This window comes from Phacochoerus africanus, chromosome 11 (assembly GCF_016906955.1).
Source record: "Phacochoerus africanus isolate WHEZ1 chromosome 11, ROS_Pafr_v1, whole genome shotgun sequence".
In the NCBI taxonomy this organism is placed as follows: Eukaryota; Metazoa; Chordata; class Mammalia; order Artiodactyla; family Suidae; genus Phacochoerus; species Phacochoerus africanus.
In genome coordinates this window covers 25,163,882-25,181,405 of record NC_062554.1, presented here as the reverse complement: position 1 = coordinate 25,181,405, position 17,524 = coordinate 25,163,882, and the positions used below count along the sequence as shown (strand labels likewise).

The window sequence follows — 17,524 nt, the reverse complement described above, 5'->3', positions numbered from 1 at the left end:
AAAATATAATATTGTACAGGTATTCTTCAATAAAGATAAAATAGTAAATAAAATAAAATCACCCCCAGTTCAAAGTAACAAGAAAGCAATATTTCCAAAAGGGTAACTTCGCACAGAGAAATTCTACAGAAGAAAACAGTAAATACCTTCATTCTCTATAGTGTCAACTACATTGTTGACAAGCTGAATGACAGTCACTATGGATGCTTGTGGCCAGGAAAAGAAGACAGGAGGGAGGGGAAGGACAGCTTCAGGTTAGTTTGTATTTTAAACGTACGTTCACTTGTCTTAACAACATCAATGGCAACTACAAAGGCACAGCACGCAAACACACAAAGCTTCCCATGTTCATCCATTGGACTCTAGGGGACACTTCTTTCTAGGGACAGCAATGAATCAGGGACCAGTCCTCCTGAAAGGCATGACCGGCAGGAATTGCAGGGTCATATTTCATACCTCACGGCCCCGTGAAATCAATCTAGGAAGGCAGAGGCTCATAAGCTCATGCTAATTTCTCAATAGTAACTCCCAACGGCTCTCCCAGGAAGCCCTGGCTGTTTCCAGGGATAATTACTTGTTGGTCAGCCATGCTGTCCTGAGCCAAATGCCAGTGATGAAGGATTACCTTTACACGACTGATGGTTTCACACTCACATGACGCCACCCATGGCCTAGACCAACCCGAGGCCCAGCTCCCACCCGTGACATGTAGATAGGAGTCGGCATTTGGCCTCTGACATACTCAAGAGTCTAGGAAGGAAATTTCTGGGCCCACGGGGATTGCCTTTAGCACCCAATACCCGTAGCTTCTGGAGACGTGATCAGGCTCCAAATGAATTGGCTGAAAATTCCTAACACTTTAGGAAGCTTGCTTTAGTCAGGACCAAGCCAGAATGCTAAGCCTGGAAGCCCAAGCGTGTGGCCAAGCAGAGCCTGTTGGAACAGTCAGCCAGGCTTCAGTGCTGGAAACACTATGTTCTTGGGTGCTTCTGTATAAAATGCAAACCAGCAAGAGCTTTTCTTCTGGCTGGGGATAAGGAAGGGAGCAAACACCGAGGCAAACAGATCCGAAGGCCTGCAATCTCAGAAGTCCAGCCGTCAGGTAAAATGAGGTTTCACTGCCTCCACTGAGAGAGGAAGCAAAAGAGATTTGGGGATGGTGATGGGGGAAGGAGACACTTTACTTCCATGACTGCTTCTATGGCCTGGGGCTCACCTCTTCCTATATTTACCTAGAGGGCAAAGACTAGGTCCTGCTCATTTTGTACTTCTGGGTAAAAAACACCCAGCAAAGGATTCAGCATTCAGGAGGAACTCAGCAAAGCCTTCTGGGTTGAATGATTACATATGTTAATCAATACTTCAACTCTACCAATTCCCATTTACCAATGTATAAATGGGAAAATGACATGAGGTATAGACTAAAGTAAGTCTGCTTGTCTCTATGGATAATTGCTTGAAATTATCCTTGGTTTACCACCATGTGGTAAGTTCTCACTGTTTTATGACCATTTCTACTCCCCTCCCTTGCCCTGGGGAGACCTATCCATCCTCCAAAGCTGGTTCCTCAGCTCAGAAAAGCATGGGTGCCCTCTCCATAAACATGGGTTCACAAGAGGTAGAGGCAGCAGCTCTGGAGTGTCCGTGAGGTTCAAGAACCACGTGAACTGTAGGCAACATTTCTAGGGTAGGGACATTTTTCCAAGGAGCTAATCCGACGTATCTAATAGATTCTCCAAAGGCCCCTGGCCTCAAATGATTATAAGGGGGACTCAACCGAATGAAGACACTTCTGTGGGGAAGAAGTTTCTGTGGAAAGGGAGTCTTGCTTGTGAATTAATTTCCAATGATGGGGAAGTTGAATGTATATCGAAGAGTGAAGAGGTTGTTCTTAGTTAAAATACAAAAAGGGAATAAATCACGCTGTTTGCGAGAGCGGATCCTTTGGGATGAGGTAGTTCTATCCTGAGGCAAATCAAAGAGGATGCATTCCTGGAGGTCTGGGGGCACCTCCTCCGCCTCTGATACAGATCCCTGCGCCTGCTCACAGCGGCAGCGCCATAAGCGCTTTGCTTTTCCAGCCAAGCCAGGCACCAATGGGGCGGGGGCACCGAAAAGCTGTGAGCATGCGCAGAAGCCCAAGATCGGGTCAGGAAACAAAACGGGCCCCATCGCCTTCCTCTCAACCAGTGACCACCAGCGCAGAAAACACAGCCCACCTAGGGGGACACATCTGATGACTTCTTACCATTGTCATCGCCAGAATCCGACTGGAAGGAGCTCAGGGACTGTACTTCCGAGTTGCTGCCTTTATTACTGCCTGCAAAGCAGGTCACTTCTCCCGGGTCATCAACCCCTTTGTCTTCATGGACAGCCAGAGAGAAAGCAGAAATGACACCGGTTACCTTGTGCATATTTCCAGCCCCTGTCAGAGTTCACTTCTCAGGGCGTTTTCATTTGCTTAGAGAAAATAATTTAGCCGCACAATAGAAAATTGATTGTGCCATCGGGGGCAAAGGTCTGTCAATCAAGTGATTTACATTATGGATTCGAAACCCTTAACCCGTGGTAAATGAGCTTCCAAACAGCTGACAGCCAAAAGTCGCCGTTCCCTCCTCAAAGGGAAGTGACCAAGTGAAGAGGGAAACAAGGATGAAGTGGCTGGGTCGCTCTGTGCCATTCAGAGTTAATTTAAACCATTTGCATGAACCGATGTGGTGTCAACACCAGGTTAAATGAGATTACTTTTAAAATAGGAGTACAAATATTTTATAGGCAGGAATGCCATTACACTTATCCAAACTTCCATCTCTAGGGAATGATTGGAGCCAGTGGAGTTCTCAGCTTTGCCTTGTAGGGGGCAGTGTCACATCATTGTTGGAAATGACAGCATTCGGCACTCGGGCAGGAGGGCAGTCAGTGGATGTGCTCTTAGTGACACACTTCTTCCTTCTTTGCCCTACGAAGGCAGCCAAAATAACACACACACACACACACACACACACACGCATACACACACTTCAGGTCTACACTCTTATTTGATGGACTAAAGGAAGCAATAAAAACAACCCGTATCTTGAAGTTGTCAAGTGAAGAATGAATTAGTCACCCAGAGACTGTCTCACCAGCTAGCTCTGCCTTGCTTAACAAAGAGGGAAACACATTCGATTAAAACTCAACAACGCTTTGGGAGGACATGTGAGTTTTGGCCTGAGGTAGATTCTGGAAATAAAGCTGTCACATTACGAAGCGGGTGGAGGGAACTGATCACCAGGAACAGCTTCAAATCATCACGGAACCTGATGGCATGAAGAGACGTGCCTGGCGATTAAAGGAAGAGCGACTTTTCTTCGTGACTAGAGAAATTGCTGTTTCACCCGCAAAGGGTGATGCTGGTGGCAGGCACTGTGGCTCTGCCTCTGCCCTCAGATCCTGAAGCCACAGCAAAATGATGAGTTGGATAAAACAACTGATACAAGGGGAGAGAGACACCAAGGAGAAATTCACCTGCCAACAGCCACACTGTGGAAAACATGACATGCCTTGGAAAAGCACAGGTGTGGCCCCCGATAAGCCCTGAACACAAGGAAGGAAATGCCAAATGATCCTGGTGACTAAAGGGCTGTGTACAAAACTTCTATCTCCATTTCTTCAAACCCCTCTCTTTTGCACTGATAAATACAAAAGTGCCCTTCTAGTTAGGGGGTTGACAAGGCTGTAGCAATGTCTAACACTACAGATTATTTGAGAGGGGATGTGTTTATGGCTAAAATCTAAGGGCCAGGACTTGAAGTATAAGCCTGTCTACTTAAAGGCAGAGTCAGCAGAAAGGCGGAGTCAGCAGATGGATATCAAGCAGACAGCTTGGTTAGGGCGTCGCTGGAACAGACTAGAGGCTCTCCCATCATCAGGAGACTCCCCCCTCCCCCAGCCGCTTCCCTCCTCCCAGAGGCCAAAAGTCCCAAGAGTGGTATTGGTAAAAGCTCAGACTTTGGATCCTGATGCACCAGCTTCGAACCCTCCTTTTCCTAGTTACTGCTCTTAGACACGTCATTTCACTCATCTACTCTCCCACTTAGTACCCATCCTGGGTGCTGTGGGGATTTAAGGAGCTGATCCAGCACACAGCAGGGATGGCTTTTCCTGTTCATCTGCTGCCTCTGTTTGTCACCACATCTCCTGTCCTTCACCCTTGTACTCTGTCTTGAGGGCTCTCGGAGACAGTCTTGAGATCACTAAGGCACTTGTAGGCATGAAGCGCAAGATTTTTCTTTTTAAGACTGTATCCTCCTTGATGGTTTTATGGTGCTCAATCCTGCTGATCTTCTTGATAGTCATGGCGTCTGCTCTGCTACCCTTTTGGCCGCTTTCCTTGCTCTCTTTGTTGGCAAATGTTTGTTTCCCTTCCCAGCCCCGCCCCTCTGCCCACCTCCCGCATACAGGGGGCTCCAAAATTCTTTCGGAGGCCCAGACTGACCATCTTCTCACTGCTCTAATTCCCTCAGGGAGCTCAGACTCTTCCTAGATTCAAGCCCCCTGCATGCAGTTGGTGTCTAAACTTTCACCTCCAGCCTCATCTTCCTCCTAAACATGCCTCAGGTAACCCCCTTGTGTGTCCCCTACACTAACGGAGGTGCTTCCTGTTTCCAGAAGGTCCCCTCCAGTAGTTTCCTACCCAAATCCTACTTATGCTTAAAGGGACCAGGAGGGATGGCCCCTCCTTCCGTGGAGACACCCTTCATCTCCTTGGCTGCGTATGCTTTCCAGCTCCATTTGAAACTGGCCCCCCTACCACCCTCAACCCAGATATATATCATAATACTGTAACTTCGGCCTTTGGAAACTCTTGCTACCCAGGGTGTCATTGCTGCTCAAATATAAAGCCATTAGGCCTGATGACAAGTCATAGGATACAGCAGAGCTTGCCTTAGTTTCATCCTGACGGATATAAGGGCAGGGAAAACAATCACCATCTCTCAGTGAGATGTTCATACAGGCCAACTGGTCTGTCTGCTTTCTTCCCTCTTTGGTTCTGTGTAGTCTCTTCTCCATGCATCAGTTAGAGCTATCTTTAAAAAATGTAAATTAGATCGTGCTATTTTCCTGCTTAAAAATCTGCACTTGTGTTGCTGTTAAAATGTATCTGTTCTCCCGTTGCTCACCAAGCTCCAACTACACTGAGCTTGCCTATGTTCTTCAGCATGCCCAAGTCTTCCCCACCCCAGGGCCTTTGCACTTGCGGCTCTTCCCTTTGCCTAGAATTCTGCTGCATGAGGCCAAAAGAAGAGAGAAAGCCTAGAATCTGGTCTGGACCCCTCTTTCTGCTTGTGGTTCACCTTCTTGTTTCCTGGACAATGCATGCCAGCCAAACGGAAGGACCTACTTTTCTTCTGATCACGTGGGTCCCTCTACTGTGGAATGCCCTCCTTTTCCAGAACCTTTAATCCACCGTGGTCCAACTCAAATGTCCTTCTGCTCCCCCTAAGACTAGAAATGCTCTCTTCTGACCTCCCAGAGCACACACACTGCCTGTGTATCACATATGTTACTACACTGCTTGTTTTACTGTGGATGCTGCACTATTATAAGAAGAGAACGAATTTTAGAGGCTGACAGCCCTGCACTGGAGTATCAGCTGCCTCTTAACTAGCAGTGTGACCTTGACCTTGGGCATTTTATGTATGTTTTCGGAGCCTCATTTTCCCCATCTGTAAATGCGAATAAGAACCAGAGTCATGTTTCAGGGCTGGTGTGACCATTCAGTGCCAGGACATGTCATAAGGAGAGCTCTGTGCCTGCGGGGAGCCCTCTCCCTTCCCGAATTTCCTTCGGGTACATTCGGTGGGAAAAAAACCAATCATGCATCACTGCTTCCGACTCACTTTCAGTTCCGGCATCCCAGCCATTCTTCCGGATGGAATCGCAGTCGGAGCGGCAGGGGGACACGGCGGGGAGGTTGGGGGCCACACTGCACACGACCACACCCCGCCGGGCTGTCAGGATGCGCGGGGACTCGGGGTGAAACGTGGTCATCTCCTGGTGTTCACCGCCCAGCCCGTCCACGATCTTATCCAGGTTGCTCCTGGAGTCGCTCTGGAAGCACGGGGTGTAGGCCATGGGGCGCACGGGGACCTGCGGGGGCCCCACCTCCTGGTAGACGTTGCGGCCGTCGCCACCGCCCCGAAGGTTCCGGAAAGGGATGCCGTTGCTCTTGTTGAGCAGGGCGGCCGTGGCGGGGTCCTGCACCAGCGTGATGTTGTTGCGGGAGTAGTTCTTGCGGAAGACCTTCTTGCGGAAGACGATGAAGAGGACGATGAGCACGAAGATGACGAAGAGGACCACGGCGATGCCAATGAGCTCCTCCTTCCCCACGTAGGAGTGGCCGGCCTGGATGTTGGGCACCACGACGGGGCGCAGCCCGCAGTACTGGCCCACGTAGCCCGGCGTGCAGTTGCAGAGGAAGGAGCCAAATACGTTCACGCAGGCGCCGCCGTTCTCACACTCCTCCCGGTCACACTCGTTGACGTCCTCTTCACACCTTCATGACAAAACACACAGAAGCCCCCTCTCAAGCACCAGGACCAAGGGACACCGGGGACCAACGGATGCAGGCTTGCATCCTGGCGCTCGATTGTGCAGTGATGTTTATGTGCCCGCCCTTGGTCCCCAGTCATCCTCATGTACTAAGGGATTTCTCCCAAGGCAGTCTCTGCCAGATAGTCTGACCCTACCCGGCCGCGGGAGGGTAAAGGCTGCCGCGGGAGAGAAGGAACAAAACCAGAAAGAATCACGGATGCTGCTGGACATGCTGGTCTCCCAATCCGCGGGGCCAGGTGCATTTCAGAATGCAACATCTTGCAATTTTAGAAAATGACACCATACAGTAATATCTTTCTTTATGTACATACCCACACCACCCTGGGGAACTGGTGCTGGTATAGGACCCATCGTCAAATAGACCAGTGTTTCTACAGTGAAACATATGCATATTCACACCAAATGAGAAAAAATTAAGGCTGGGAATAGCCTCAGAATGGGTCTGGCCGGGTTTGCCACCAGATGAGTTTGCTATGAATTTATCCTCAATCTTTTGAGCTCTTAGAGCTTTGGGGATTGTAAAACTGCAGATAAAGAGCCGTGAACCTCGGAGTTCCCGTCGTGGCTCAGCGGTTAACGAATCTGACTAGCGTCCATGAAAACACAGGTTCGGTGCCTGGCCTTGCTCAGTGGGTTAAGGATCCGGCATTGTGGTGAGCGTAGGCCGGCAGCTACAGCTCCAATGTGACCCCTAGAGTGGGAACCTCCATATGCCACGAGTGCAGCCCTAAAAAGCCAAAAAAAAAAAAAAAAAGGCTTTGAACCTAGATACCCTATACAGAGTCTCCCTGGAGAAAAGCCTCCCAGGAGGAAGGTTTTTGGTTCTGACACTCTGTAATGGATATGCTGATTTTAGGTCTCTCTGGGAAGCAGGGTAACAGGGCATATGTAGGCAGTGGGTAGAGGGTTACATAGCAACTGTGTCTTCCAGATTCTAGGCGTATGTTAAAGGCTAATGCTAATGTAGAGTACCAGGAAAAAATGATTAAAGCACTCTAATGAAAAATCAATTTATTCTCTTTAAAGCAGTCCATGACTTGCGTGGGGGATAATTATAAGGCAAATATGTAGGCCCTACTCTTTTTTATTTGACTATTACTTAAGAACATAGATTTTTCCTCTTCACTGTCCTCTACTTAGGCAATTGTTCTGATTTGTTCATTTTAAAAGGCCTGATCAACTATATCTTTTGGTAATCCACCTTTTAAAATGTAGTCAAACGTCCCTGATTTGAACAGATTGAGGGCAGGTCAGTTGGAAATTAGTCAGAATCACAGAGTATTTAAAAATAAATGCAACTTTATTACTTTAAATTACATCCAACGGTTCAAAGTCGGCTAAGTATTTCCTGGGAAAGTCCTCAGGAGATTTGCTTTAATGAATACGTAAGACTGATCTGTAATTAGAATATCACTTTGCTTGAGATTACATATATATACACTTCTAAAACCATCAAGGATGGATGAAAGTGGCGTTTCACTAAGAACTTAAAACATTCTCTTTCCATTTGGCTAACACTTTAATTTCCCTCATTCTTGGGGGAAAAAAGATTTGCAAAGGAAAGGTAAGCTTTAGTTTCTCCGAATGATCATAAAACGCTAGGCAGTAGAGTCCAGTTAATGAATTCTGAGGAAATGGATAATATGTCTGCCTCAGAAATATCCTGAAAATATCAGGGGTCATAGATGACTTTCTTCAAATGAATGTTTTTCCTGACTCCAGAACATATGGTAATTATATATATTTTTGACAATATAGAGAAGTAGAAAGCAAATTATATAATTTACCCATCACCCCACTAACCAGAGATAATCTCTGTTAATATTTTAGTTACTTATAAGAACTCTTTATATAAAGATATTAACCTTTTGTCTATCCTATTAGTGGTGAATATTTTACCCCAGTTAGTTTTTTTCTTTTTTTCTTTTTCTTTTCCCTCCATACCCACGGTGTATGGAAGTTCCTGGGCCAGGGACCAAACCTGAGCCACAGCAGTGACAATGCCAGATACTTAACCCCCAGCTCTTAGCAACAAGAAGCAGCGTAGAAAAAACTAAATGCACAATCTCACTCACGTGACTCCAGTGAGCCCAGCTTTGCAGTTGCAGATGAAAGTGTTTCCTATGGGATCACAGGAGCCTCCATTCCGGCAGGGGTTTGGGAAGCAGGCTGTGATCTCTGATTCACAGTTTCTTCCGGTGAACTGGGAGAGACAAGTACACTGGTAACCTGGGGAAACAGAGGAGCTCGTGAGCCATGGATGCTGCTGATACTCGGCCATAACATGTCCTTCTAATTCCCCTGAGCCAAATTTGGGGCAGGGCCCAAATTCCAAAGATGATTAGAAAAGTTATTTTGAACTTGGAACACATCTTGCCACAAAAATGCCAAGTTTGGAGTCCCTGCTTGTCCACAGAAATTCACCTAAATAACCACATACACGGATGCTACTGAAAATGGTATGAGATGCCCAGAGAAGAGATCAGATCCCAAGATCAGAGACCAGGATGGGGAGGAAGATGCTTTCCTCGCCGTACAACATACTGGAAAAGGCAGGGTGTTTCCACATAGGAGTTTATCAGAGGTACCATGCTCATCTCATCAGAGAGCTCATTCTGCAGTAGCTTCCTGAGAAGGCATTTTCTAAGAGGTCAATGTTGGGAGACCGTGCATAGCTGGATATATTCTTACTCAGTCTTTACACCTCTATGATAATTAATTTGTGTATGGAATTTTAAGCAATTTCCGCTGTGTTACATTTTTTTTTCATCTTTTTTCCTTTTAGGGCCGCACCCATGGCATATGGAGGTTCCCAGGCTAGGGGTCTCATCGGAGCTGTAGCTGGAGGTTCCCAGGCTAGTTGTCTAATCGGAGCTGTAGCTGCCGGCCTACGCCACAGCCATAGCCACGCCAGATCCGAGCTTCGTCTGCGACCTACACCACATCTCACGGCAACACTGGATCCTTAACCCACTGAGTGAGGTCAGGGATGGTGATAGAAGAAGGGTATTTGTGGGTCTCAGCATCCAACAGGCACATGATATTTACTTTAATTCATAAATAACCTTCTTCACTCCTATTTGAAGGGCTCTTGGGCTAATCTCTGCTCCCCAAGTGGTCAGCGACTGGTGTTGGTGTGCTGTAGGTTGATGTCCACACGTATAAGATAGTTAATAATCTACAGATTGAAATTGCATAGGCTCTCTTGTACTTTTTACTGAATCCTCACTCCAGTGAACTCTCGTGTGTAGGAGGATATGGTGATTGTGTGTGGGCGCTCATAGGTTTGGAGAGAAAGACTCATTTTCGGGAGTCAGGTGGAAGAGGCAAGAAAGACTCTACATTCCCGAGAGGAAGGGACTGTGTAGGCCCAGCCTCCCTGGCACTAAGAACTGCAGAAGGATAGAAATTGAGGCTCAGAGAGAGACAGGATACTGGTGAGTGCAACACCAACAAAACACCAGGGAGTGAACTTGTAAGGCCATTGTTGATGAAAACAGTAGAGACAGCTGGCCTGAAATCTTTGTGCAGGATGCAACAGTCTGAGGTCTGCTGGCTTCAAATTATGCTACCGCCTTGGGGTAATTTTTTTTCTAATTTGGGAAGTTGCTCACTAAATAGAAAGTGGGGGTTGCTGAAAGCAATTGACACTGGGAGAAATGCTTTTTTATGTCACCTGTCTAGTCCTTAGCCAGGATGCCATGCTTTTTAGAGGTAGAGTGACTTGTGAGGATGAATTAGATTCTTTTTTAGACTAGAGGGAGGGGCGGGACAAGCACAGTGCTGCAGTCTGCAAAGATGGAGGTTACACTGGGTGGTCTACAGCCTGCGAGAGGGCATGAGGGGTCCTAGGTCTTTGCTTGTGCTGACTCAGCATCTAGAGGCTGATTATATGAGTATCCAGTTTGAGGAAATTCACCAAACTGTACATTTTACTATATGCACTTTTTTGGTTTGTTGGCTTGGGGTTTTGTGGCACGTGGAAGTTCTTGGGCCAGGGATCAAACCTGCACCACAGCAGCAACCCAATTCATAGCAATGACAATATCGGATCCTTAACCCGCTGAGCCACTGCCACTATGTCACTTCATTATTCTTCAGCTTTAAAATAATTTTAAGTAACTGCACAAAAATATATGGGAGAAAGGCTTCAAAGATGCAATGCAGAGGGAGGGCAGCCAGGAAGGGGAGTCTAAGGCCAGGTGGGTCAGCGCAGGGAAAACTCCCCCCTCTCCAGCTCCCATGTGACAAGCTACTGGCCATTTCTCAAATAAAACTATAGCAGATGTAGTTGGGGGTCAAGGAGGGGTAGGGGGTGGGGGACTGTCTGGAAAAAAGGGCCATTTGAATCCCTACCATGGAAACTGGATTCTAATGAGAGTCATGGGCTTGACTTCTTTGATTTGGTGTCTCTGTGCCTTGGAAAATCAGAATTTAAAATGAGGCACTACCTCTAGTGCCCTATTTTACTCCCACGCCTTCGCCTTCTGCATTTTGTCATTTCCATTATCTTTTTCGGGCTATCTAGTGCTACCTGAGGCAGCCGCCAGCCTGACTGATTAACCTATTCACTGACTGCCTAAGCCACTGGCAGTGGTGTGCTGGAGCCAGCTCATCCAGGGTCGGGGGCACTGACTGTGGAGTGTTGGCAGATGGTTAGTAAACCACAGGTAGCCTGACGCCAGCCAGGCTGGGAGTATTTACACCACAGAAATCAGTAAACACTGCAGATCAGGGCTTTTATTTTTAGAGAGTTGGTTTACCAACACTCCCTTGGAATAAGCACTGGGGATGGATACAATGACAGAAAAACACCATCTCTTGGCACAGAGATCACTACAAACCCTTCACGACCAAAAAGCCCTGTTCTACGTCTGCGAAAACCAGCCACGCATTTTGAAGATAACGGTGATCACAGTGGATGACACGTGACACGTATGATGGACCAAGGACAGTTCTAAGCACCGTGCATGTATTAACCCATTTAATTCTCAAAGCAAGCCTGTGAGGAAGGTCCTATTATTATTCCCATTTTATAGATGAGGAAATGGGCACAGAGAAGCTGATTACCTGTTCACCATCACGAAGCTAGTGTGGATTTGCACCCCAGCATTCTAGCCTCAGAGTCCTGAGTTGTTCAGTATTATCCTGAATCGTATTTTTGTTTGTTTGTTTTTTGTCTTTTTGTCTTTTTTAGGGCCGCACCCTCGGCATACGGAGGTTCCCAGGCTAGGGGTCTAATGGAAGCTGTAGCCACTGGCCTATACCACAGCCACAGCAATGCGGGATCTGAGCCGCATCTGTGATCTAAACCACAGCTCATGGCAACGCCAGATCCTCAAACCACTGAGCAAGGCCAGGGATCGAACCCGCAACCTCATGGTTACTAGTCGGATTCGTTAATCACTGCACCACGATGGCAACTCCGTGAACTGTATTTTTAACAATCACACTTCACTACACTCTCTGGATTTCTCTGTTTACCAGTGAGCGAAGAACACTTTCCAGGATCTGTTCTCATGATATCACACCCATGGGTCAAGGGAAGCAGAGACCCTTTGGAAGAAATCTTTCCTTTAGAAGTTTAAATTTTGAGGGAGTTCCCCTCATGGTGCAGCGGAAACGAATCTGACTAGGAACCATGAGGTCGAGGGTTCAATCCCTGGCCTCGCTCAGTGGGTTAAGGATCCGGCATTGCCGTGAGCTGTGGTGTAGGCCGGCAGCTGTAGCTCTGATTAGACTCCTGGTCTGGGAACCTAAATACACCGCAGGTGCAGTCCAAAAAATTAAAAAAAAAAAAAGAAGTTTAAATTTTGAGGGGTTTTATGCTAACATGATGAAATGAAAAAGCAACTGATAAGAGTAATTAGCTATTTTTTTGCCTTTTTTTTTAGGGCCACACACATATGGTATATGGAAGTTCCCAGGCTAGGGGTGGAATCAGAGCTGCAGCTGACAGCCTACGCCACAGCCACAGCAATGCCAGATCCGAGCTGCCTCTGCAACCTACACCAGAGCTCATGGCAATGCCAGATCCGCAACCCACTGATCGAGGCCAGGGATTGAACCTGTGTTCTCATTGGGTACTAGTCGGGCACAGTGGTAACTCCTAGATTTTTTTTAAAAGCAAGAAAAGTTATATATCTCATTTAGCCTTTGTGAAAGAGGCTTGTTGATAAAATTAACCTGTTCTAAGGAAGTATTATTTATGATCTCATTATCCTGGCCTGAGCCCCATTATTAATCTTTTTTTATAATACCAACAAGTCTGCCATCATTCTACTGGGGATCTAATGTTTTAGTGGTTTAATATCACTTTCAGTCATTCTGGGAAGGATCACAATAATCCTACAAAAGAAAAATAAGAGGTTCCATTAACCCCAAATCCATGGGGGTGTTGGAGAGATTAGTGTCTTAAGTACATACAACAAGTAAATGAGGAGCTTGAGCTTCAGATCCAGGCTTTCGGATTCTCAAATCTTTCTCAAATCATGGCATTGGGACTTGTCAGTAAGCCAGAAGTCACTACTAGGAAGGAATAAGGAGGGGCTTGTAGCTACTCCCCACAACTCTCCAGGGAACCAATGAGATGCCATGAGATGGACAGCATGAGACATCCCTTCGGGGAGCCAAATAATCATTAAATAATAAAGATAATAGCACAATAAAGCTTCAGCTCTTCCAAAGCTTTACCATATGTTGGTATAAAACACAAATAGAGAAAACAGAATTCCAAAAGACAGCCCGTCATTATGAGATCACAAATAATATTTTAACACCGTTGTAAATGTAAAGAAGAGTAAAATTCAGTGGAGATTCTCGAAGTCTTATTAAAAAGAGCAGACCTTTTTTTCCCCCCTTGGATTGGGGAAGAAGGTCGTCAAATAAGGAAACTTAGCCAGAACGACAGCTTATGATGTGCGAGGGAAAATGCTAAGTACCTTCCCTGCTCACTTAATTCTTGACAACAACCCTCTGCCGAAAGCACTATTATTTTCCAAAATGGGAACTGAGGTGTACATGATTGTTTGCCCTAAGTTACGCAGTCACAAGTGGCAGGTGCCACTCATACCAGTTCTTAGATTTAAAAAGGATAATTGTCACACTAGCGCTGATACACATTTTTTTTTAAAAATGTCATAGCTTCTCTTCTCTCGAATCCTCACAAGATGAGGAGTGTGTTTTAAAGCCTTGCCTCAAAGCTGTGTTCTTGTTTACAATCCTTCCAGTTACAGCCGATGCAGATGGTTTGGAAATCTGCACCTAGACGAACTTAAATACCCCCTCCTTTCCTTGCTCAAAGAAAAACATTGCAAAATCTATTAAATGCAAAAATAGCAACAGTTGGAGCAGTCCCAGAGGGATTTGGGCTGTGTAAGGAAATAATCAAGATAATTCCTATCTTCCTCCTTTGACTTATTAGTCCTTTGCGGACTTGATTCATCCGAGTCATGGCTTCCACCTTCGGCCCCGCTCGCCTGGTGTAGGTCAATCCCACTCCGATCCAGTTTGGCTGCTTTGATAAGGAAACAGCTGCCTTCTGCACAAAGGTGGAAATAATGACAGATGTGCAACTAGCACTTGGGATCTCAAGTCAGCATCAACCACGATGCTTGCTGAATTATGGATTTCATTCCGACTCTGCAAGAACTTTGTGATGTGGGGAGGCAGCTGTGATGTGGCAGTGAGGCCGTGGGTACATGTCTAAGCTCTGGCTGGTACCCACCAGCTGGGTGTGCACGGCCGGCCAAGCTGCCTGACCTCTAGGAACCTCTATTTCTATCTGATAATGAAGCCTCACTGATACCCACTTCATAGAGGATAATGAGGTTTCTGGATTCATCAACCACAATGCAGCCCACAAACATTAGGTGCTTTATTGATGTAATTACTGTAATTACTATGGATTCCAAAATCCGCTTCATTTCTGTGTGGCTCATAAACCAAACAATGGAAAGCCATGGGAGTTTTCGTTTGTTTGTTTGTTCTTGTTGTTTTTTTTCTTTTTTAATCTGATGTTTAGGCTGAATATTGGGAAACACCGAAACTTCTAATCCAAGTGACTTTCAATCAGTAGGAGACAACTGGTGGCCGCACAGGCACGCGGATGCTAATCCCAGGTAGAGGCTCAGCTGCAGACACGGCCTCCCTCATGAGGCCACCATCTCCATTTACAGTCACTCTGACTTTCCTCTTTCATCAGGCAGCGTCCATGCCACACCTTGAAAACCTCTGAAGGTGAGAGACCTCTCACTTCCCCTCAGAAAGCCGGCTCACAGGTCATGTATTGTATATTGGGCTGAGCCTCTAATACTTACCTTGAGGATCTGGAAACATTTAATATATGAACAACAATGGATGCACAGGACATTTTCACCTTAGTCTAGCATGTTCTTTTGCATCTGCCCAGAACTTGACTGCTTTAGAATTTTGAGTTTTTCTATCAGTATCTATGCTTTATTTTACTTTATTTTATTTTATTCTATCTATCTATCATCTCTCTCTCTCTGTCTCTGTCAATCTTTTTTAGGGCTGCACCTGCAGCATGTAGACGTTCCCAGGCTAGGGACCGAATCAGAGCTACAACTGCTGGCCTACACCACAGCCACAGCAATGTGGGATCTGAGCCGCATCTGTGATCTAAACCACAGCTCATGGCATTGCTGGATCCTTAACCCACTGAGTGAGGCCAGGGATCGAACCTGGGTCCTCATGGATACTAGTCATGTTCATTTCTGTGGTGCCACAATGGGAACTCCTCTATGTTATATTATTAATGTTGTCATCATGAGGCTTTTCCCAAAGTACAAAAAAAAAAAAAGTTACTCAGAAAAAAAAAAATTCCCTAAAAGCTGCAAAACTCAGTCAAATCTGTTCACAGTGTATCCCCTGGGAGCCTGGCTTCTCCCAGCTCCCACTATGCTCAGAGGGCCAGGAGGCTGAGCACATACAGGGAACCCATCCAGATCACTTAAGCCAGCTGTGAGGGGAGGGAGGCCACACGAGTGAATCCACTGGTCACAGAGATAGCAACAGGACCCCAGAATTTAATAGGGAGCTCAACATAAGTCAGATACTTGATTGATAGACTGAGTTAATTTAGACACTTACAAGTTAGGGACCCCAAATACTCAACAAAACACCCACAGTAGCACAGGTAGCTTTACTGCCGAAAATTCTTCTATGTATGCCCAACTATTTGCAAAATCCAGGAACTTGTCATTTTGTGCAATTTATTTGGGAGGAATAGGTTCATATTATTATTTCTCTCTTTGAAAAGGAGCTCAGGGTCATCCCAAACTTCTGGCCGTCTGAGGGACAGAGTTCAACGGTTCGACTAAAGCAAGTATTTAAAAAATGCAGGTTGGGCATCTGACATTCAATTCCAAATGTCCTATGTCTCCTGGAATTCACTGACATTTTTGCAAATACAGATTTTCTTGGGATTCCCAAGTGTCAGTGGTTCTCGAACTCAGAATTGCACAGCACTATCTTGGAGGCTTGTTAAAAACAGAGATGCTTGAATTCTACCTTGCGGATTCTGAGATTCTGATTGATAGGTTTGGGCTTTTTGTTCCTCCAAACTTTTCACTGAGAATTTTTTTTTTTTTAATTTTTGAGGTATTAAGTTCAGGAATTTGCCAATACATCTCAGTGACCAAGTAGAAGGTTCCTCTGACATGGCCATCGGATGACGGAGGCAAGTCAATTCTCCTTTTCCTTTCACAACCATGAGACTCTTCTCTAACAAGGGCCCATTTGAATCAGGGCTCAGGCGATGCAGAAACATCTTAGAGTTGAGATCCACTACAGACAATATGCGAAGACAGAAAAGAACTACTTTTTTGGGTTTTCAGGGCAGCTTGGAGATAGAAAAATTAGCACATCACCTAGGGATCTTGTTAAAATACAGATTTTGATTCACTCTGAGATGCTGCTTTTTTTTTTTTTTTGTGCTATTTCTTGGGTTGCTCCCGTGGCATATGGAGGTTCCCAGGCTAGGGGTCCAATTGGAGCTGTAGCCACCGGCCTACACCAGAGCCACAGCAACGCGGGATCCGAGCAGCTTCTGCAACCTACGCCACAGCTCATGGCAACCCCGGAATCTTTAACCCACTGAGCAAGGGCAGGGACTGAACCCACAACCTCATGGTTCCTAGTCGGATTCGTTAACCACTGCGCCACGACGGGAACTCCTGATGCTGCATTTTTAACATTTCCAGTCATGCCACCGCTGCTGGTCCTTGGAAAACACTTTGAGTACCAAGAGTTAAGAGCATAGGCTGGGGGCAGGGGGCGGTGAAGGCGTCAACAAACCTGGATCAAATCTTGGCTTCCCTACTTTACTAGCTGTGTGATATTGGGCTGGTTACTTAACCTCTCTGGCCTGATTCTTTCTCTGAAAAACAAGGGTTGAGGGAAGGAAAGAAAAGCACCCATCCAGAATGCTGTGATGAGAACTGTGTCACGGTGCATAAGCAGCGGTAAGGTAAGGACTTAACACAGTACCCAGCACATAGTAACAAACTAACAAACCGAAGTTACCATTCAAAAAGCTACCCATTTCTTCATTTTAAGAGTTAGGTTTCCAGTCTCATGAGATCTGTCTGAATGACTATTTCTGGCCTGGCAGTCAGCAGTTGCCAAATTGCTTCGCCAAATTACAGTTTAGCCTCAACTTGATTTTCCGGTAAATGCCTTGACTGGGTAGGATAAGGCATGGAGGACTGAGGTCTCCTTATTTAGATTGTGGGCACTCACTGGGCTGCCGCCTACCCGCTGGGTCTGGAAATGCAGGGGTCACGATGGGACCAGACCATTGCTTTTCCACGGTGGTTGCTATTTCCAGCTCATGTTTATGAAATATGTATAATTTTAGGGCTTTACCCAGAGAGAGAGCCTTCCCTCGGTGGTTGGTTTGCAGAGT

The 17,524-nt window shown here is 46.2% G+C and overlaps 1 protein-coding gene across 2 annotated transcripts in view; it reads right to left on the bottom strand.

The window, feature by feature from the left end:
• FAT3 (FAT atypical cadherin 3) overlaps window positions 1-17,524 on the bottom strand; it is a 556,180-nt gene that overhangs the window by 2,462 nt on the left and 536,194 nt on the right. Inside the window, exons 22-25 of one of the 2 annotated variants that reach the window (XM_047753634.1) lie at window positions 8,673-8,826; window positions 5,883-6,538; window positions 2,249-2,362; window positions 147-206 (exon numbers count right to left, since the gene is read on the bottom strand). In XM_047753634.1, the coding sequence (XP_047609590.1) occupies window positions 147-206; window positions 2,249-2,362; window positions 5,883-6,538; window positions 8,673-8,826 (984 nt within the window). The remainder of the gene's footprint in view (window positions 1-146; window positions 207-2,248; window positions 2,363-5,882; window positions 6,539-8,672; window positions 8,827-17,524) is intronic. The other variant, XM_047753635.1, reaches the window with a different exon arrangement.